This window comes from Struthio camelus, chromosome 16 (assembly GCF_040807025.1).
Source record: "Struthio camelus isolate bStrCam1 chromosome 16, bStrCam1.hap1, whole genome shotgun sequence".
In the NCBI taxonomy this organism is placed as follows: Eukaryota; Metazoa; Chordata; class Aves; order Struthioniformes; family Struthionidae; genus Struthio; species Struthio camelus.
Genome location: NC_090957.1, coordinates 20079167 through 20094244, shown reverse-complemented (window position 1 = coordinate 20094244; position 15078 = coordinate 20079167). Strand labels below are relative to the sequence as shown.

The window sequence follows — 15078 nt, the reverse complement described above, 5'->3', positions numbered from 1 at the left end:
CCCAGTTAGGCAAAAGTTTATAATAAATAGATCACTTTGCGTATATAAATGCAAAACAGAGCAAAAAACCCATACCAACAATATAAAGGATAAATAAATGAGTTAGACACGGAGCCCGTGAGTTTAAGAAGTCTCCCCTGTATTTAATAAAGCATGATTTTTTTAGAAACACTAACAGATCCCTTGCAGATAGTTTTTATCTTTATGTAAGACATTTTGGGTTTAAAGTGAACTATTGCTTCATCTAGATGGCCCCTCTGCTGGGCGTATAAACTAGGCTGCGAATAAAATACGAAATCACCATTGCAAATTACAAATCATACAATTTTAAAGCATTTTGATTTTTCTCCCTCAGTCCAAAGAGATAAATAATTGAATTGCTGGGAATGTAGAAGTCTCTGTTTTACAGTAAATTTCTGTGTCTACTTCAAATAAAAAAGAAACCAGCCAGAGTCACAACTGGTTGAGAGACAGGGAAAATATGCAATTATAGTTCACTCCGTTCTATTGTTTCAGCAGGTGGAAAATATTTAAATTAGTGACTTTTTTTAAACTGAACCTAACTCTTTACTTCTAATACAGGTCAAAGTCATCTTGAAATCAGTGAGAATTTTGGCTTTGAAAAACCGAATGTTTGGGATTCTGCAATAATTTATAATGAAAAGATTAAATCTGTAATTTCACAAGGTTTCAGAACTGTTTTGTTTCATATTTCTCCAGTAAAAATTAAGTATCTAGTGCAAAGCAAAATATTCTTCCCCCTTGCCCTCTATAGAACTTCATAAATACCAAATGCTATAAAACAATGGCCTCTGTGTCAGCTCTGAAAAAAGGATTAGAATTACTTTCATGACAGTAAGGTTATGTTGTCTTCCAAAACATTCAATTCAAAAAAGGATTACCTTTGGAGAATTAATTTAACTAAAAACGGAGCAATTTTAAACCACATATTTGCACGTTTCTGATATTCAAATACATTTTTTGTTTATGAATAAAATAAGCATTTGAGTATGTTTTATCCTAGACCTGGAATAAGCTAATATATTTAACAATTTGATTAGTTTCCAATTCTGCCATTTAATGTAGAGATTAACATATTATTTCTACGTTACCAATTGAGTCTGCAGATGTAAAAAAAGGCTGAAACTACAGATAACGCCTATCTGCATTGACAACAGGGTTTAGACTTCTACCAAAGCAAAATAGAGATACAGTATCAGTATAGTGGATAATTCTTTTCCAGGGCTATTTTACTCCAGAGAATCCATTTAAAATTGCTTAAAACATCAAATGAAACACAAGTTATCTAAACATCAGATTTTCTAATTTTATTAAAAACGCACAAATTTTATCCAACATGTTTTCTTTCATACAGTGAATGGTCTAATATGCACTGGAGGTCACACAAGCTTAGGTTTATTAGAACAATAAAAGACATATGAGAAATTTAATATATAAAGAAAAAAGTAGCAGCTGTTGACTGCATATTTGACCATAAAATTTAAATATTTTGGACTTTTATTTTAAAGACACAAAAATAAAACCTGTGTGGGTCTATATAAGTCATATTAACAATTCCATGAATGTTCAACAGGACTAAAAATTAGCAAAGATGTTTGTTTGTTTTTTTAACCTTGTAACACTTTTTAAACACTTTCTCGGGTTGCTGGTGCAAAGCACCTTACAGTATTTGTGCTATATATTTACTTTATTTGGCAACTGTCTGGGTTTCATGGGTTTTTTCTTTGCCTTCTGTAAACAACACCTTTTACAAACTAGCACAGTGAACCACAAGCCCTGCAATCTGTTATAACATCTACAGAAAAGAAAATGAACTATTTTGGTTGGTTGCTCAAAATATTTTGCTTTTGAACAAGAGGTTCTAAAACAGGATTTATTAGTAAAACATTGAACTCCTGAATTTAACATTAGACGTAAACAGTTGACTGTTTTTAGTTCAATAGAGTCTTTTTGTTTAGCTTTTCTCTCTCTTTGTGAAGGTAGAATACTTTTTGTTTGTTTGTTTTTTTCAAGTCACTTTCGTTAGAGGTCTGGTTGGTGACCTTTGCTAGGATGAGGAGGTTTTGTATGTGTAGCTTTGTGAAGGTAGAAGAGTTGGTGCTGAGGGCTTAACATTTAGTATTTGCTATTTTGGAAAACAAAAAAAAAAAAAAAGGAAAAAGAAAGTTGTCCCACCTGATAGTCAGCAGGCTGAAATGGCTGAAGCTAAAAAGAGTTTCTTCTTGTTGAACTTTCTGAGAGACAAAAATTAACAAACAAATTCATAATGCCAGAACCATCCTTAACCGGGAACGCTAGAGTTCTTGAAGCTTTTTCCCCCTTTTCTTTGACCTTTCCTTCATTCAATTATTATTTTTTTAAATGAGAAGTTTCTAAGGATTGTGGCTCTTAGGATGACATCCAACAGGGTACTCAAACTTACGCCATCCTACGGTATGGCAGCACTTTACTGTACAGCTTCACCAGTTTCTTTGTCAATGGTACAAAAAAGTCCCCTTGTTTGTTTGTTTGTTACAACCATAACATGAAGATTGTCCCGGTCTCTAGCAAAGCTTGCCTTGGAGTGATTTGGATTCAGTTCATTCCCAAGGTAATATTGTCTTAGGGCAGGAGAGATGTTATATTTATTCATTTCTGTACACCATAACAATAAGCAGACTAGATGATCATCACTTACTTAGACCCAGTTTGTTTTAAAGCTACCACACAGCCGCTTCATTCATTTCTGGTGGATGTGACAAGTGATTGCCATAGTTAGCACCACCGTTGACGGATATTGAAGAAAATGGAGGACTGGGGCCAAAAACTTCTGCAGACATGGAGTGCAAGGACCCGGGCAGGTTGGGTTCGGGGCTGGGCGAGTCTCCTGGGGGGTGCGACATGATGTCAGTGAAGCGCTGAGCCTCACTGGAGGGGTGGTGTCCGGGCAGGGGGTGATCCATCGCCCCCAGCGGGGTGCCGGACGGCCCCGAGGAGGGCACAAAGGGGAGATCCACCGGCGTCTGAGCTTGAGATGAGGGAGGTCCTTGCGGGAAGAAATCGTAATTGCTTCCAGGGCCATAATACTCGCTCTGATAATCTGGAGAACAAGGAGAGACAGAGGGAGGGTAATGCACCGGCAGAGCAGCCAGGAGACGAGAGCGCGCGTTAGCAGCAGCGGAGCTGGGTGCCTCAAAAGGGGATGCGGAGCTCGCCGGAGTCCGGGGGAGCCGCGCTGCTGGCCTCGCCGCGCGCCACCTCCGTCCCCGAGCGGGACCCGTCACCCCCCGCCCAGCAGAGCCCCTCGGCCTCAGCACCAGCATGTGGGCACTGAAACGAAACGGCCGGCGCCGCAAAGCCGCCCAGCCCCGCAGCAGAGCGGAAACACCGCGAGCTGGGCGCAGGGGCAGCGCCGCACTCGGGGACGCGCAAAACCGGCCCCAAAGACGCAGCGCCGAGCCGGGGCCGGGTGCGCAGCGGCGGGGCACCCCGGGGTGCATGCGTGTGTGTGTGTGTGTGTGTGCGCGCATCAGAGCAAGGCGGTGTTCGCGCACCAAAGGGAAAGGGCACGAGCGCGCATCTCCGCTCCGCGCGCCTCGGGGCGCAGAGCGGTACCCACCTCCGTAGAAGGAGAAGGGCCCGTTGGGGATGAGCTCCCCGGGCTCCAGGCGGTCCACGAGCGGCCTCATCCTGCGCGGGCTGCGGAAGAAGGCGTGCCGGCGGGCGCCCAGCGCGCTCAGCTGCTTCATGCGCCGCTCCTTGGAGCGCCGGTTCTGGAACCAGACCTGGCCCGACGGGACGGGCTCCGTCAGGGGCTGCACCGCACCGCACCGCACCGCACCGCCCCGTCCGGCCCCGGCCCCGGCCCCCGCTCCGCGCGGAGCTGCCCTGGCGGGGCCAAACCCCCCGGAGCCGCCGGGTTTTTTTTTCCCCTCGCGGTCTCCCGTTTGTTTTTCCACAAAAGCGACAGGCCCCGACGCGGCGCCGGCAGCGGCTCCCGCTCCGGGCTCCTTCCCCTCGCAACCGCCCGCCGCGCAAAGCCGCGCAAAGCCCCGCGCAGCCGCCCCTCCGCGCGCAGCTCGCCGGCTGCGGGTCAAGAATGATTGAGTTAATTCTTATTACCCTGACAAGATTACTCCTAATTACCCTCACACTGAGACTCTCCAATCTAACCTCGTCTTTAATGGTCCTTTAACCCCCCATTACCCCCAGCGCTGCGGGTTTATAAACCTTTTAATAATTCCAGCGCATTGTCATTCTTATTTATCCATTAACCCCTCACATTTACGGTTATTAATTTCGATACCGTTTGCAGCTTTTATAGGAGTTTTTCAAATAAAGCAGCTGGCCGTGCCCGTGCCCGTGCCCGTGCCGCCCGCCCGTCCCCCGACGCGCTGCCCCGCGCAGCGGTTTCTAACCTGAGCGGCAACGAGGGAAATCGCTGCTTTCCGCGGCCGGGGCGCTGCGAGGGAGCGCGGGGCCGGCCGCCGCCCGGGACAGGCTGCCCCGCCGCCCTGCGCGGGTGCCGCCGTCCAGCCCCGTCCGTCCTGGCCCTTCCTCCCCGCCCGCCGGCTGCGCCGCGGCCCGCAGCCACGCGCGGAGCGGCGCGCGGCCGCGCTACCTGGATGACGCGCATGTTGAGGCCGGTCTCCTGCGCCAGCTGCTCGCGGATGTGCCGCGTGGGCTTGGGGGTGGCGGCGAAGGCGGCTTTGAGCGTCTCCAGCTGCTTGGCTTTGATGGTGGTGCGCGGCCCCCGCCGCTTGGCCCCCAGGTTCTGGTCGTCGTTCTCGTTGCTGCCCGTCTCCTTGTCGGACACGTTGGCGCTCTCCGAGTCCTTGGCGTCGTCCTGGGAAGGGTCTTGGGAGTCGGGGGACAGGCTGGGGTCACTGCCGGTGGTGGCTGGGCAAAGGCAAAGCGGCGAGTCACGCTCCGGGCCCCTCCGCGGCCCCGCGACGGGGCGGCGGCGCCCACGCGCGGCGGGGGCCCGACGGGCCCGGCGCTCCGATCCGGAGGGAACAACGAGCGCACGGGCTAGGGGAGCGGGGATGGGGCGAGGAGGGGCGCTGGGGGCTGCGCGCTCCCCTCCGCGCCCCGGGGCGGCCCCCGGCGCCCCCGCCGCGCGCCCTCACCTGAATGCAGGCTGTTTTCTTTGGCAGTATTGCTGTTATTTAGGTAATCTTCTTTGCAGACGAACTTGTTTTCGTCTATGATATAGAGCTCCTCGCCGGTGGAGAGCTGCTTGTTACACATCATACACGTAAAACAGTTCAAGTGGAACACTTTGCTCCGCGCCCTGCGGACCAAGTCGCTGGGGGAGATGCCCTGGGCACAGCCCGCGCACTTGGTCCCGAAACACCTGCGGGGAGAGAGGCCGAGGAGCGGGTGAGCGCGGCCTGCGCGCCCGCGCACCCCCCGCCGCCGTCCCGCCGCACGAGCGGGCAAGGAAGCGACACCCGGCTGGGCATCCTTCGCAACACCCCCCGCGAGGGGCACCGTTTGGCGCTAAAATAAAATGAAAACATCCCTCCAGAGCGTCCCCCCTTTCTAACGAAGACCCGCCTTTAAATTACATGCGAGCGGAAAACCTGATGCGGGCAGAGGATAAACTGCCGGAAGATTAATTAAACACTGGAGCTGACTTGTCCAGGCTTTCCCCTTTAAACCTTGACACATTGATTAACGACGCTCTAATAAACCTTGAGCAGAATTTCGTATATGTCCTTAATTTGTCAAAGCCGCGGCGCGGTGCGCGCGGGCCGGAGGGGCCGCGCGCGGGTCCTGGCGGCCGCAAAAAGCAGCGGGGCGCCGGGGGGAGCAGGGCAGGAGCGGGCGCTGCGGGCACGGCCGCGCCGCGGGGCCCCGGGCCGGGGACCCCCGCGAGGCTGGAGGGGAGCGGGGCCGGGCGCCGACGGGGCTGATTTCGTTGGCTTTATTTTTCCTTTGCATGTGGATTGGTGCCGGGGAGCGGAGCAGCCCGGGGATTATTCAGACGCCGTTAGCACCTCCGCACGGCGGCCGCGGCGCTTCCGTTGCATTAGCGCCTCCGAGCGCGCAGCGCTGCGAGCGCGGCCGGCAGGGCCGGGCGCCCCGTCGGGCTGGGGCTGCACCCCCGGCCGGGGGGCACCGCGGGTGGCCGCGGGGAGGGGGAGGTTCGTGCTGCGAAGCTCTCCCCTCCCCCTAAACCCGCCGGGAGGAGGCCTCCTGCGAGGGCCTGGCGGGGCAGGACACCCCGCGGGGTGCGCGGGCAGCCGCGGAGCGCCGGGGCCTCCCCCCTCCGGAGGCGACAGCGGGCAGAGAGGCCCCCGCGGCTGATGCTGGAAATGAAAGCCAGGCGCCGCGGGCCGCGCACGGCCGCCCCGGGCCCCGGCCCCGGCGCGGGGCTGAGCGCGGCCGAGGGAAATCCGCGCTGCTGGCCGAAAACGCGCAGCCCGGGTGCGGGAAAGGCCGGGCTCGGCCCGGCCGCGGAGCGGGGCCGTCGGGCCGGGCCTGGCCGCGGGGCCGGGGGTGTCCGGGCGGAACCGGCCCCTTTGCGGCGCGCTCACGAGTCCAGAGTTTAAAGCCAACTTTGGGGAAGTCGAGGTCCTGCGGTGGCCTGCGGAAAACGGGCCGGGCCTCTCCCCGGGAGCCCCGCCGGCAGCCGGGGCGCAGGAGCGCGGCCCCCCCGGCCCGGCCCGGCCCGGCCCGGCCCCCGCCGCCTCCTGCTCCCGCCGCGGGAGATCACCTTGAGAAATAACAAAGGTTTCGGGAAGGTTTCCTTTTCCCCGGGGCGGGGGGAGAAGGGATTTTACAAGTCACGCTAAACGAAAACAAATAAACAACCCCAAAAAAACACTGAAAGGGAAAAAGGAAAACTAAAAACGGGTAAAAAGGAGCCCGGGCTTCAGGCAGGGGGATTCGGTACTTACCGAAAGAAGTCGTTTTTGCAGTAAAGCTTGCCTTCTCGCGAAAAGCATTTCTCTGTCAAATTGCATTTACATTCACAGCACTGAACACACTTCACATGCCAAGCCCTGTCCAGTACATTCAACAAAAACCGGTCCAAGATTGGCCTTTTGCAGCCTGCACAGTGAACCATTGTCTTTGGTTATTTCTGAGAGTGGGGGTATTGGTTTCCCAGATGTCAAGCAAAATAAAAATAAAAATATTTAAGAAGAGACGACACCACCGGCGTAGGTTTGCTTTTTGTGTGTTTGTTTTAAAAGCCTCGGAGAAGCGAAGGAGGAGAAAAAGAAAGGGAGGAAGAAAAAAAATCTTCTTTCGAGTGTCCTAGGAGGGATACACAGGAGAAACCACCCACTGCCCAAGGAGACCAGCGCTTCAACACAACAGCAGAATCCCGGCCGCTAGCAACAATGACAGCAATAATAATAATAGTAACAATAAAGCAACAACGACTATAAAGACCAGCGCTCGTAAAAATAAAAAAGAATAATTAAAAAAAAAACGCCGAAAAGCAAGTGTGATGAGTTTTTCTCAGGTCTGAGGTAGAGCAGTCAGGAGTCAAAGTGCATCTGCTTTTCCCAAAGAGAAATCAAAGGAGGAAAAAAAAAAAATCTGAGACCCGACAGCGGTCAGAAGGACTTTGGCTGCTACCGCGGAGACATGGCCCTACGCGCCGCGGAGCGCTGCCGTCCTCGCGCGGGTGGGGAAAGGCGCAGCCCAGCGCAGCTCCTCTCTCGACGTCTTCGCGGCCCCGTTGCCGACGCGCTGCAGCGAGCCGGTCCTACCTACCCCCGCGCATGGCCGCGCGCTAGCCGGAGCGGCCGGCCGCGTCCCCGCGGAGCCGGCGCGGCATGGCCCGCCGCTGCCCGCTGCGTTGCGCCCGGCGCTGCGCGGCGCGGCGCTGCGCGGAGGGGAGGGAGGAGAGCGGCGCCGCCGCCCGCGCTGCCGCGCCGTCCCGGCCGCGCTCCGCGCTCCGCGCACTGCATGTTCCCGGCAGCCCCGCGGCCGCGCCTTATGCACCGCGCGCCCACGTCACGCCGCGCCGCGGCCAATCGCCGCCCGCCGCCGCCGCCGCCCCCCCCCTCCCCGCGCCGCGCCGCGCCGCGCAGCGCCCGCGCCGCCGCGGCCCGCGCACCCGCCCATTTATAGCGCCGCGACGGCGCGGCCGCGCCGCTGCCCCGCGCCCGCCGCCGCCGCGGGGGGGGCCGGCCCCGACAGCCGCGGAGCGCGGCGGAGCTGGTAGGTGGTGCCTCTCGTCGGGGTGCGGGGCGGTGGATTCCCCTTCTCCGAGCTCACGGCAGGAATTTATTTTTACCCCCTCCCCTCCCGGCTCCGTATTTATTCCCTGGAGCTAATGACTGGTTCGGGCGGTTCTCGGGCGGAACGGGCTAGCGCGCTGCGAGCCGCCCGCCCGCCGTCGCGGGCCTCGAGGGCAGGCCGGGGGCGGCCGGGGGCCCTGCTCCGCGCCGTCTGCCGCGGCTGCGGGCGACGTCAAGCGGAGACTCGTCTTTCCGCGGAGACCAGGGGGTGAGAAGCGCCGGGCTGCGCGGCCCGACGTGCGCCTCGCCCGTCGCGCTCCCCTCCTCCGCCGGGGCGGCGCGCAGCCCCCTTGCAGCCCGTTGCGAACGGCAGCCTTCGATGTACTTTTTTTTTTTTGGCAAATAAAAATCCTTTGCTTTTACCTTCCAGGGCCGTAGTTAATCGCCGGGTCGGGCGGGGCCGATGCGACTCCTTCCCTTCGCGCTGTCCTACTCGCGCGGTGTGTCGCTACGCGGCCGGGACTCGCAGCGGGGCCCTCGGGGCAGCGGCCGGGAGGCGCCCGGGCCCCCCCGAGGGGACGCGCCGGCCCCGCGGCCCCCGCTCCGCAGGGGTCCCCGCTCCTCGCTAACCGCCGGGCTCATTGCGCTGCGGGCCGCTAACGAGCGGAGAAAACGGCGGATTTAATTTCCCGAGCGCGCCGAAGGGTGACAAACGCGGCTCCGCCACGCTCGGGGGCCGGAGCCGTGCGCGGCGGCGGCGGAGGGGGCGCGGGGCGCGCACGCTCCGCGGCGCCGGACGTCCCGTGTCTGCCGCCCTAACGGCAGGGCCGGCCGGCAAACCCGCCTGGAAACCGCAGCGAGCCTTCCTCCTCCTCCTCTTCCTCCTCCTCCTGCTTTGGCGGGCTCCCGGCGGCGGGAGCTGAGGTCTGCCCTGAATTTCACGTGCATTTTCCTCATCCTAAAAAAAAAAAAAAAAAATTGGGCTGGGAAGAGGAAAATAAAAGGGAAAATGAAGCCGGGGAAGCGGCTCCCGTGCCGGGGTGCCGGCAGGGTCCGCGACCCGCCCGGGCAGCGCCCGGGGGCGGCGGCGCCCCCGCCCCGCTCCGCGCTCCGCCACCTCCGCGGCCCTTTCTACGGGAGGGGTCAAAAGCCGCGGAGCTCCTGCCACGATTCGTCCCCCCTTCGGCCTCCCTGTGCCCGGGCCGCGGCCGGCTATCACCGCCCCGTCGGGCCGCGGGCAGGGGCCTCACGGCCGGGCGCACGCGTGCGGGCCGGGTGGGCGCAGCTCCCCGCGTCCCTCCCCTCCCTCCCAGCTGTTTGCTTCCTTTGCCTCCGCTTGCAAACGCTAAAAAAGCTGGGATCAATACAGCCCCTCGGCGCGCACGCAGCCCCCCGCCCTCCGCGCCTCCCCGGCCCCTTTTCTCCCCGCATATGGGCTTCTTCTCATGTAAAACAGAGGGAAGGGGTGTCTGGGACGGCCTTGCTCCTCGCCCTGGAAGGCGACAGCTGTACTCTTCTGTCAAGGGACCTCTTCCCTTTGACTGCGGGCCCCCAAGTGACATGTGTTGGTAGGGATGAATGAGAGAAAGGAGATGAGCATCTTATGTCCATCAAGCACCAGTTTTTCACAGCGGTTTTTTTTTTTTCAGGCGTTAGCGAAAGCATCTGGTTACCCCCCTTCCCCCATCCCGCCGCCGCCACCGCCGGGCAGCACCCGGGAAGCCGGGCCGGGCCGGCGGCGCGGGGCTCCGGGCCCGCACGCAGCCGCGCAGGGGAGCGGCGCCTCCGCCGGCTGCGGAGCCCCGGGCCCGGCCCGACGGCAGGGCCCCGCCGGGCGCCGCCGCAAACCTGCCCCTCGGGGCGGGCTGCTCGGGAGCGGGCACTGATTTACCGGCGGGGCGTTTTCTGGGGCGGGCGAATCCCCGCGGAAGGCCCCGCAGCTCGCACCCGGCTTCCCAGCCCGCTTCTGCCCCGGGCCAGCCCTCTGCTGCCGTCGGGGCCCGGCCCCGGCCCGCTGCCCCGCCGCCCCGGCCCGGGCCCCGACGGGAAGCACGCCGAGTCCCCCAACCTCCGCGGCGCGGAGGCCGGAGCCGAAGGGGGGCCGGGGGCTCGGCCTGGGGCTGCCCCAGGCCAGCGCCGCTCCCCCGGCAGCCTCCGGCTCAGGGCAGGCGTTTGAGTGCCGGAATTATCAGCGCTGTTTGCAGCAAAAAAATAACAGCCTTGGCCCCCTGCCTTGCTTGTTGTTGTTGTTTTGTTTTGGGTTTTTTTTTTTTGTTGCATTTTAAAAAATTATATATATTTAGTTGTATTTTTAAAGCGTTTCACCCAGCTCGGTTTTGCTTTGTGTTCTTTTGCTTTAACCAACCAGCCGCGAAGAAGCGCGCGGCGTTTCCTGGAGGCGGCCAGCACACCGGGCAGCGGTGCAAGCCCGGCGCCCCCCGCGCCCCCCGCCCGCTCTCGCCCCAGGCAGGAGGCAGGATTTCCAAGCAGAGTGACCCGGTCCGCTCACTTTCCGAACCGAAGCCCGTTTGCTTTCTCGTTGTTGAAAAAGGGGCAAATTGGGAGAGCAAGAAAATGCGCTCAATTTTATTGTAAATATAATTCAGAAGAAAAAAAAAAGCCCCTTTCAGGCGAGGTTGAATTTGCATTTTATTGGTGTCGTTCCCATCTTTTTAGTTAAACATCACCCTGTTTATCATGAGCCTTTCTACACCACTGCGCTCGGTAATGGGATTTCTCTCTCTCCTTTATGGGGCACTAGTGTTGTACAAATACCGGAGCCCGCGCAGCCCCGCTGCAGGCTCGCCCCGGACGGGCGCGGGCGCGGGCAGCCGCGCAGCTCTGCGGAGCGCCCCAAGCCGCGCCGCTTCGGGGCTCGCCGCCGTTTCAGAGCCATCGCGGCTCTCCTCCTTTTTTTTTTTTTTTTCCCCTCTCTCCCTTAAGCCGAGCCGAGGAAGAAACTTCCTTTCAGAGCCGGCGCGGACACATCTCACTGCTCCGCAGATATATGGCAGAGGAAAGGTGAAGAGCGCTGGGAAGTGGATCTGGGAAAACAGTTTTTTCTCAGTGCCTGTGATCTGGAAAACTCCCCCGTCCCTCTCCCCGACAGCACTGAGCTTACCCTCTTTCCCTCCTTTTTTTTTTTCCTCTTTCCTTCGCAACATTTTAAAACGAACAAACGAACGCGCTCGGCAGGGGAAGGGCCGAGGGGCGCCCGCGGGCGGCGGCGGCCGTCGGGGCGGCGCGGCCCGGGCCGCACTCTGCGCTCCGCGCTCCGCGCCGGCAGCGATGCCTCCTGATCCGCGGAGAAGGATCAGCCCGGACCCAGCGGGGCTTTGATCAGCTGAGCGAAACCGCAGCTCCTCCAGCCCCCCGACACAAGCGCTTGCGGCGGCTGGGAGCAAACTCGACGGGACAGACAGCGCCTGCCCCGGGCTGGCCGCCGAGAGCCCTCCGCGGCCGCGCACCGCATCCTCCCTCCGCGGTGCCCACCCGCGACCGGCAGCGACGCGGCCCCGCGCGGAGAGAGCGGGTGACACCTCCCCGTAATTAATCCTCCCCGTAATTGCCTTTCCGCTTCGGTGAGATGGCCGCAGCGCCGCCGAGGCACCGCCGATGCCGGCGGAGAGAGGGGCGGCGGCGGGGGATGGGGGGGCGAGCCCCCTCCCCGCCCCCCTCCCGCACTGCGCTTTGCCTCCGCGGCGCCCGCGCTAACGATTTCTAAGGGCGGCGGGCGAGCCGCGGGGACTTACGCGGCTTTTCCGCTCCTCCCCAGGCCGGGGGCTGCGGGCGCGCCTCCGCAGCGGCCCCCTCCCTCGGGGCTGGGGCAGGGCCGGCCCCGACCCGCGCTCCTCCGCCTCTCCCCGGGGGCGCGGCGCTTGCCCGGCCCCGCCGGCGCGGAGGGGCCGCGGGAGTTGCGCGGGACGGGGACCGCGGAGAGTCCGTCGGACGGGCGGGGAGGGGGGCCCGGCCCCGCTCGCCCCCAGCCCGCGGCAGGTGCGGCCGGGCCGGGGCAGCGCCCTCCCCGTCGGGGCGGCCGTCGGCGTTTCCTCTCCCGCCAGCCCCGGAGCGGGCTCCTCCAGCCGCATCGCCCGGGGGCCGGGCCGAGGGGAGCCCGCAGCGCCCCAGGGCACCCGGGCCCAGCCCGCTGCCCCGGCCCCCCGCCGCCTTCCTTCCCCGGAAACTTTCCCCGCGCGAAGAGAGCTGGAGCCAGCGGCTGTGCCTGATTAAATATATATACGGCTAATGCACTAAACAAATATTTAAGTTAAGATGTAATTAAGCCTGTATAACATCCCCGTGCAATAAACCCAGTGCTGGACAAGATCCATCGCTGTGCGCCGTGCGAGGTTTGTTTTAAGGAGCTTGGAAAAGATCTTTAAATTATGTATTAAAGGTCCCAGTTTACACTGCTGCACTCGGATCGATTATCAGGGTAAACACACCTGGGCCGGCGAGCGCGCAGCGCCCGCGCCCGCGCCCCCTCCGCGCCCCGCACCGCGCTCCGCCCCTCCCGGCTCCGCTCGCCTTTCTCTTATTTATTTTCCAGCGCCCCTTGATTAGCCCTCCCGGGTTTCTTTGCACGTCGCTAAATGTTGTCGCTTACATTCAAAGCTCATGCATTGTTTATGGGAAATATAGTTAATAAATAATTACAAATCCGAGGGGTGCGTGTCTGCGTTTTGACGTGAAGCTGCCGGCGGAGGTGGGAAGCGGCTCCGGAACGGGGCAGCGCGGAGCGGGGCCGCTGCGCCCGGGGGGGGGGCCCGGTGCGGGCTCCGCCGCCCCCCGGGGCCCTGCCCGTCCCGTCGAGCGGCGCAGGGGGAGCGCGGCGGCGGCGGCGGCGGCTGCGGCTGCCGGGGGAGCCCGGGCGTGTCAACGCTGAACGGGTTTCTTTATGTTATTAAAGAGAGGAAGGGCAGATAAAAGACGAATAAAAGAGAAAAGAAAGAAAAGTAAAGAGGTGGCGGGGCCGGGGGTGGGGAGACCATAAAAAAGAGGGTGAAACAAACCCCAAGAGGATGCACGAATCCCAGCTCATTCATCTTCATTGTCTCCGTGTGTGCAAAAGCAACTCCAGTATAAGGAAAAGCCACTATCAAAGCCATGGCTTTATTTTATATCCTATAGATCAGGAGGGAGGCAAAGCTTTATTTTCGCCCAGAGACAGATATTTTATTTCTCTCTTACGGTTTTATGTGTGAGAGATGTCAAAAAGGTAAAATAGATTGCTAATGCATAGGCAAAACGAAGCTGTTTTGGCATGCTCTGTGTCATGAGGTCTCCCAGGGAGAGCAGGCTGGGGATTTAGGGCTGATGGGAGACTCTGGGGGATTTCTGCTAAAACATCTCTCTTCATAAATTCAGCCGCATGGTCAACTCAATAGGGAGAAAGAGTTTTAAAGGGGAAGAGTTGGAGGCAGGCAGCAAAGCACGGCACAAAGGGACGGGCGCCTCCCGCCGCCCCGGCCCGCTCCCGCTCCCTCTCCCTCCACAACAATTTTCCGGGCTTTTTCGATTGTTTTGTTTTGCGGAGAAGCGGCGTGGGCAGAGGAGCCCTCGCCATCCCCAGGGACGCGGGCACCCGCTCGCTCTCCGCGCCGGGCTCCGCAGCCCGCCCGCGGCTCCTGTGCGCCGGGACGCGCGCGAATTCCCACCGAAACGCCCCTGCCCCAACGCAGCAACCACACACGCTCTGCCCGACTTATTCAAAAAACAAACAAGCCCTGAACTACTGGGGATTTGAATCGTCGGTCCAAAAAAAAAAAAAAACCAACCCCAATTCGTTTTGGACTGAAAGAATTTTGATTGGATTTACCTATATATAAACGCAGGCACACACAGAGTTTGTGCGTGTTGTGCTACGTTTGTATCTCTCGAATCCTAGCAGTGGATTTGCAAGGACCTTTTGCAAAGTTAAAATATATCTCCCTAAGCTGCAACAATTTTCATACTTTTTAACCTCAGGGATTTACTTAGCACATTAAGTTCAAGGCTCAGAAGCCCAAGGCTATTACTCATTTAGGTACTCCCACCACCACCTCTTTTCACCACATATTTTATCATTTGACTTCCTGGTTTAAATTCATGTTATGGCAAATAATAGATGGTAATACTTTCCCCCTTCCCCATGTTAATTGTCTTGTCTGACAAACTCCGCATTTGAAATGATTTAAGGCAAACAATGGTGAAGTGAAGAGACAACCCAGCACAAAACAGAGCTGTGCAGACCTTACAGCTTGGGCTCCTTCCTGTGCTAGCTCCTCTCAAGTTAGTTGCAGAACTCGGGTGCCTGGGGTCAGATCCCCGCCTGGGTTTTGCACAGGACAAAAAAACCTGCAGTAAAACTCAGCCCCAGCTCTGGCGGGTCACCGGGGCTTCAGGCGGCTTCTCCCTCGCAGCCGGCAGCGCGCGGCTCCCCTCGTGGCCCTGCACCGTGCTGGGGGTGCCAGGCGCCCCGGCAGCGGTTTCCTGCCAGGTCGGTGGGTTTCCTGCAACACTGCTCTTCCTGAGCTGACTGAGATGGGAAACAAAACAGAGAACTATTTGCAAATTAAAAAAAGCAAGGTGTAGTTGATTAGCAAATTAATTATTTCAGTACCCCCAGGTTTATATTGTTTTTCTAAGTTCTGTGGGCCTATGTAATTTACTAATTTCACAGTCAGTGAACTTCCCTGTGAGTGAGAGTCAATCTAATCTACCTATTTAACGCGTATATAAGATTTTTATAAGGAGGCAGAAGGTCTAATGGCTGTGTCAGAGAGAAGAGGATGTCCAGACCTTTCACCTCGCTCCTGCCGCTGCCTTGCGGTGTGACTTTGGGCAAAGTCCTCATTTCTCTCGTTTGCGAGGGTGGACAGTACGTTCCTACCCAACG

At 58.4% G+C, this 15078-nt stretch overlaps 1 protein-coding gene across 1 annotated transcript; it reads right to left on the bottom strand.

The window, feature by feature from the left end:
• Positions 1-118: 118 nt before the first annotated feature.
• Positions 119-7704, bottom strand: LHX1 (LIM homeobox 1). Its single transcript, XM_068909601.1, has 5 exons — positions 6906-7704; positions 5130-5356; positions 4622-4899; positions 3620-3785; positions 119-3100 (listed from the first exon to the last, which is right to left on the bottom strand). The coding sequence occupies exons 1-5, from the start codon at positions 7073-7075 to the stop codon at positions 2721-2723; spliced, it is 1221 nt and encodes a 406-aa protein (XP_068765702.1). The 5' UTR covers positions 7076-7704; the 3' UTR covers positions 119-2720.
• Positions 7705-15078: the final 7374 nt, after the last annotated feature.

What these genes read in the sequence shown, in the direction of transcription:
- LHX1 (XM_068909601.1), bottom strand. Translation starts at nt 7,075, where the DNA reads ATGGTTCACTGTGCAGGCTGCAAAAGGCCAATCTTGGACCGGTTTTTG. An exon ending in TGCAAAAACGACTTCTTTCG is followed by an intron (nt 5,357 to 6,905) that starts GTAAGTACCGAA and finishes CTCTCCCCGCAG; the next exon opens with GTGTTTCGGGACCAAGTGCG. An exon ending in AGAAAACAGCCTGCATTCAG is followed by an intron (nt 4,900 to 5,129) that starts GTGAGGGCGCGC and finishes GCCTTTGCCCAG; the next exon opens with CCACCACCGGCAGTGACCCC.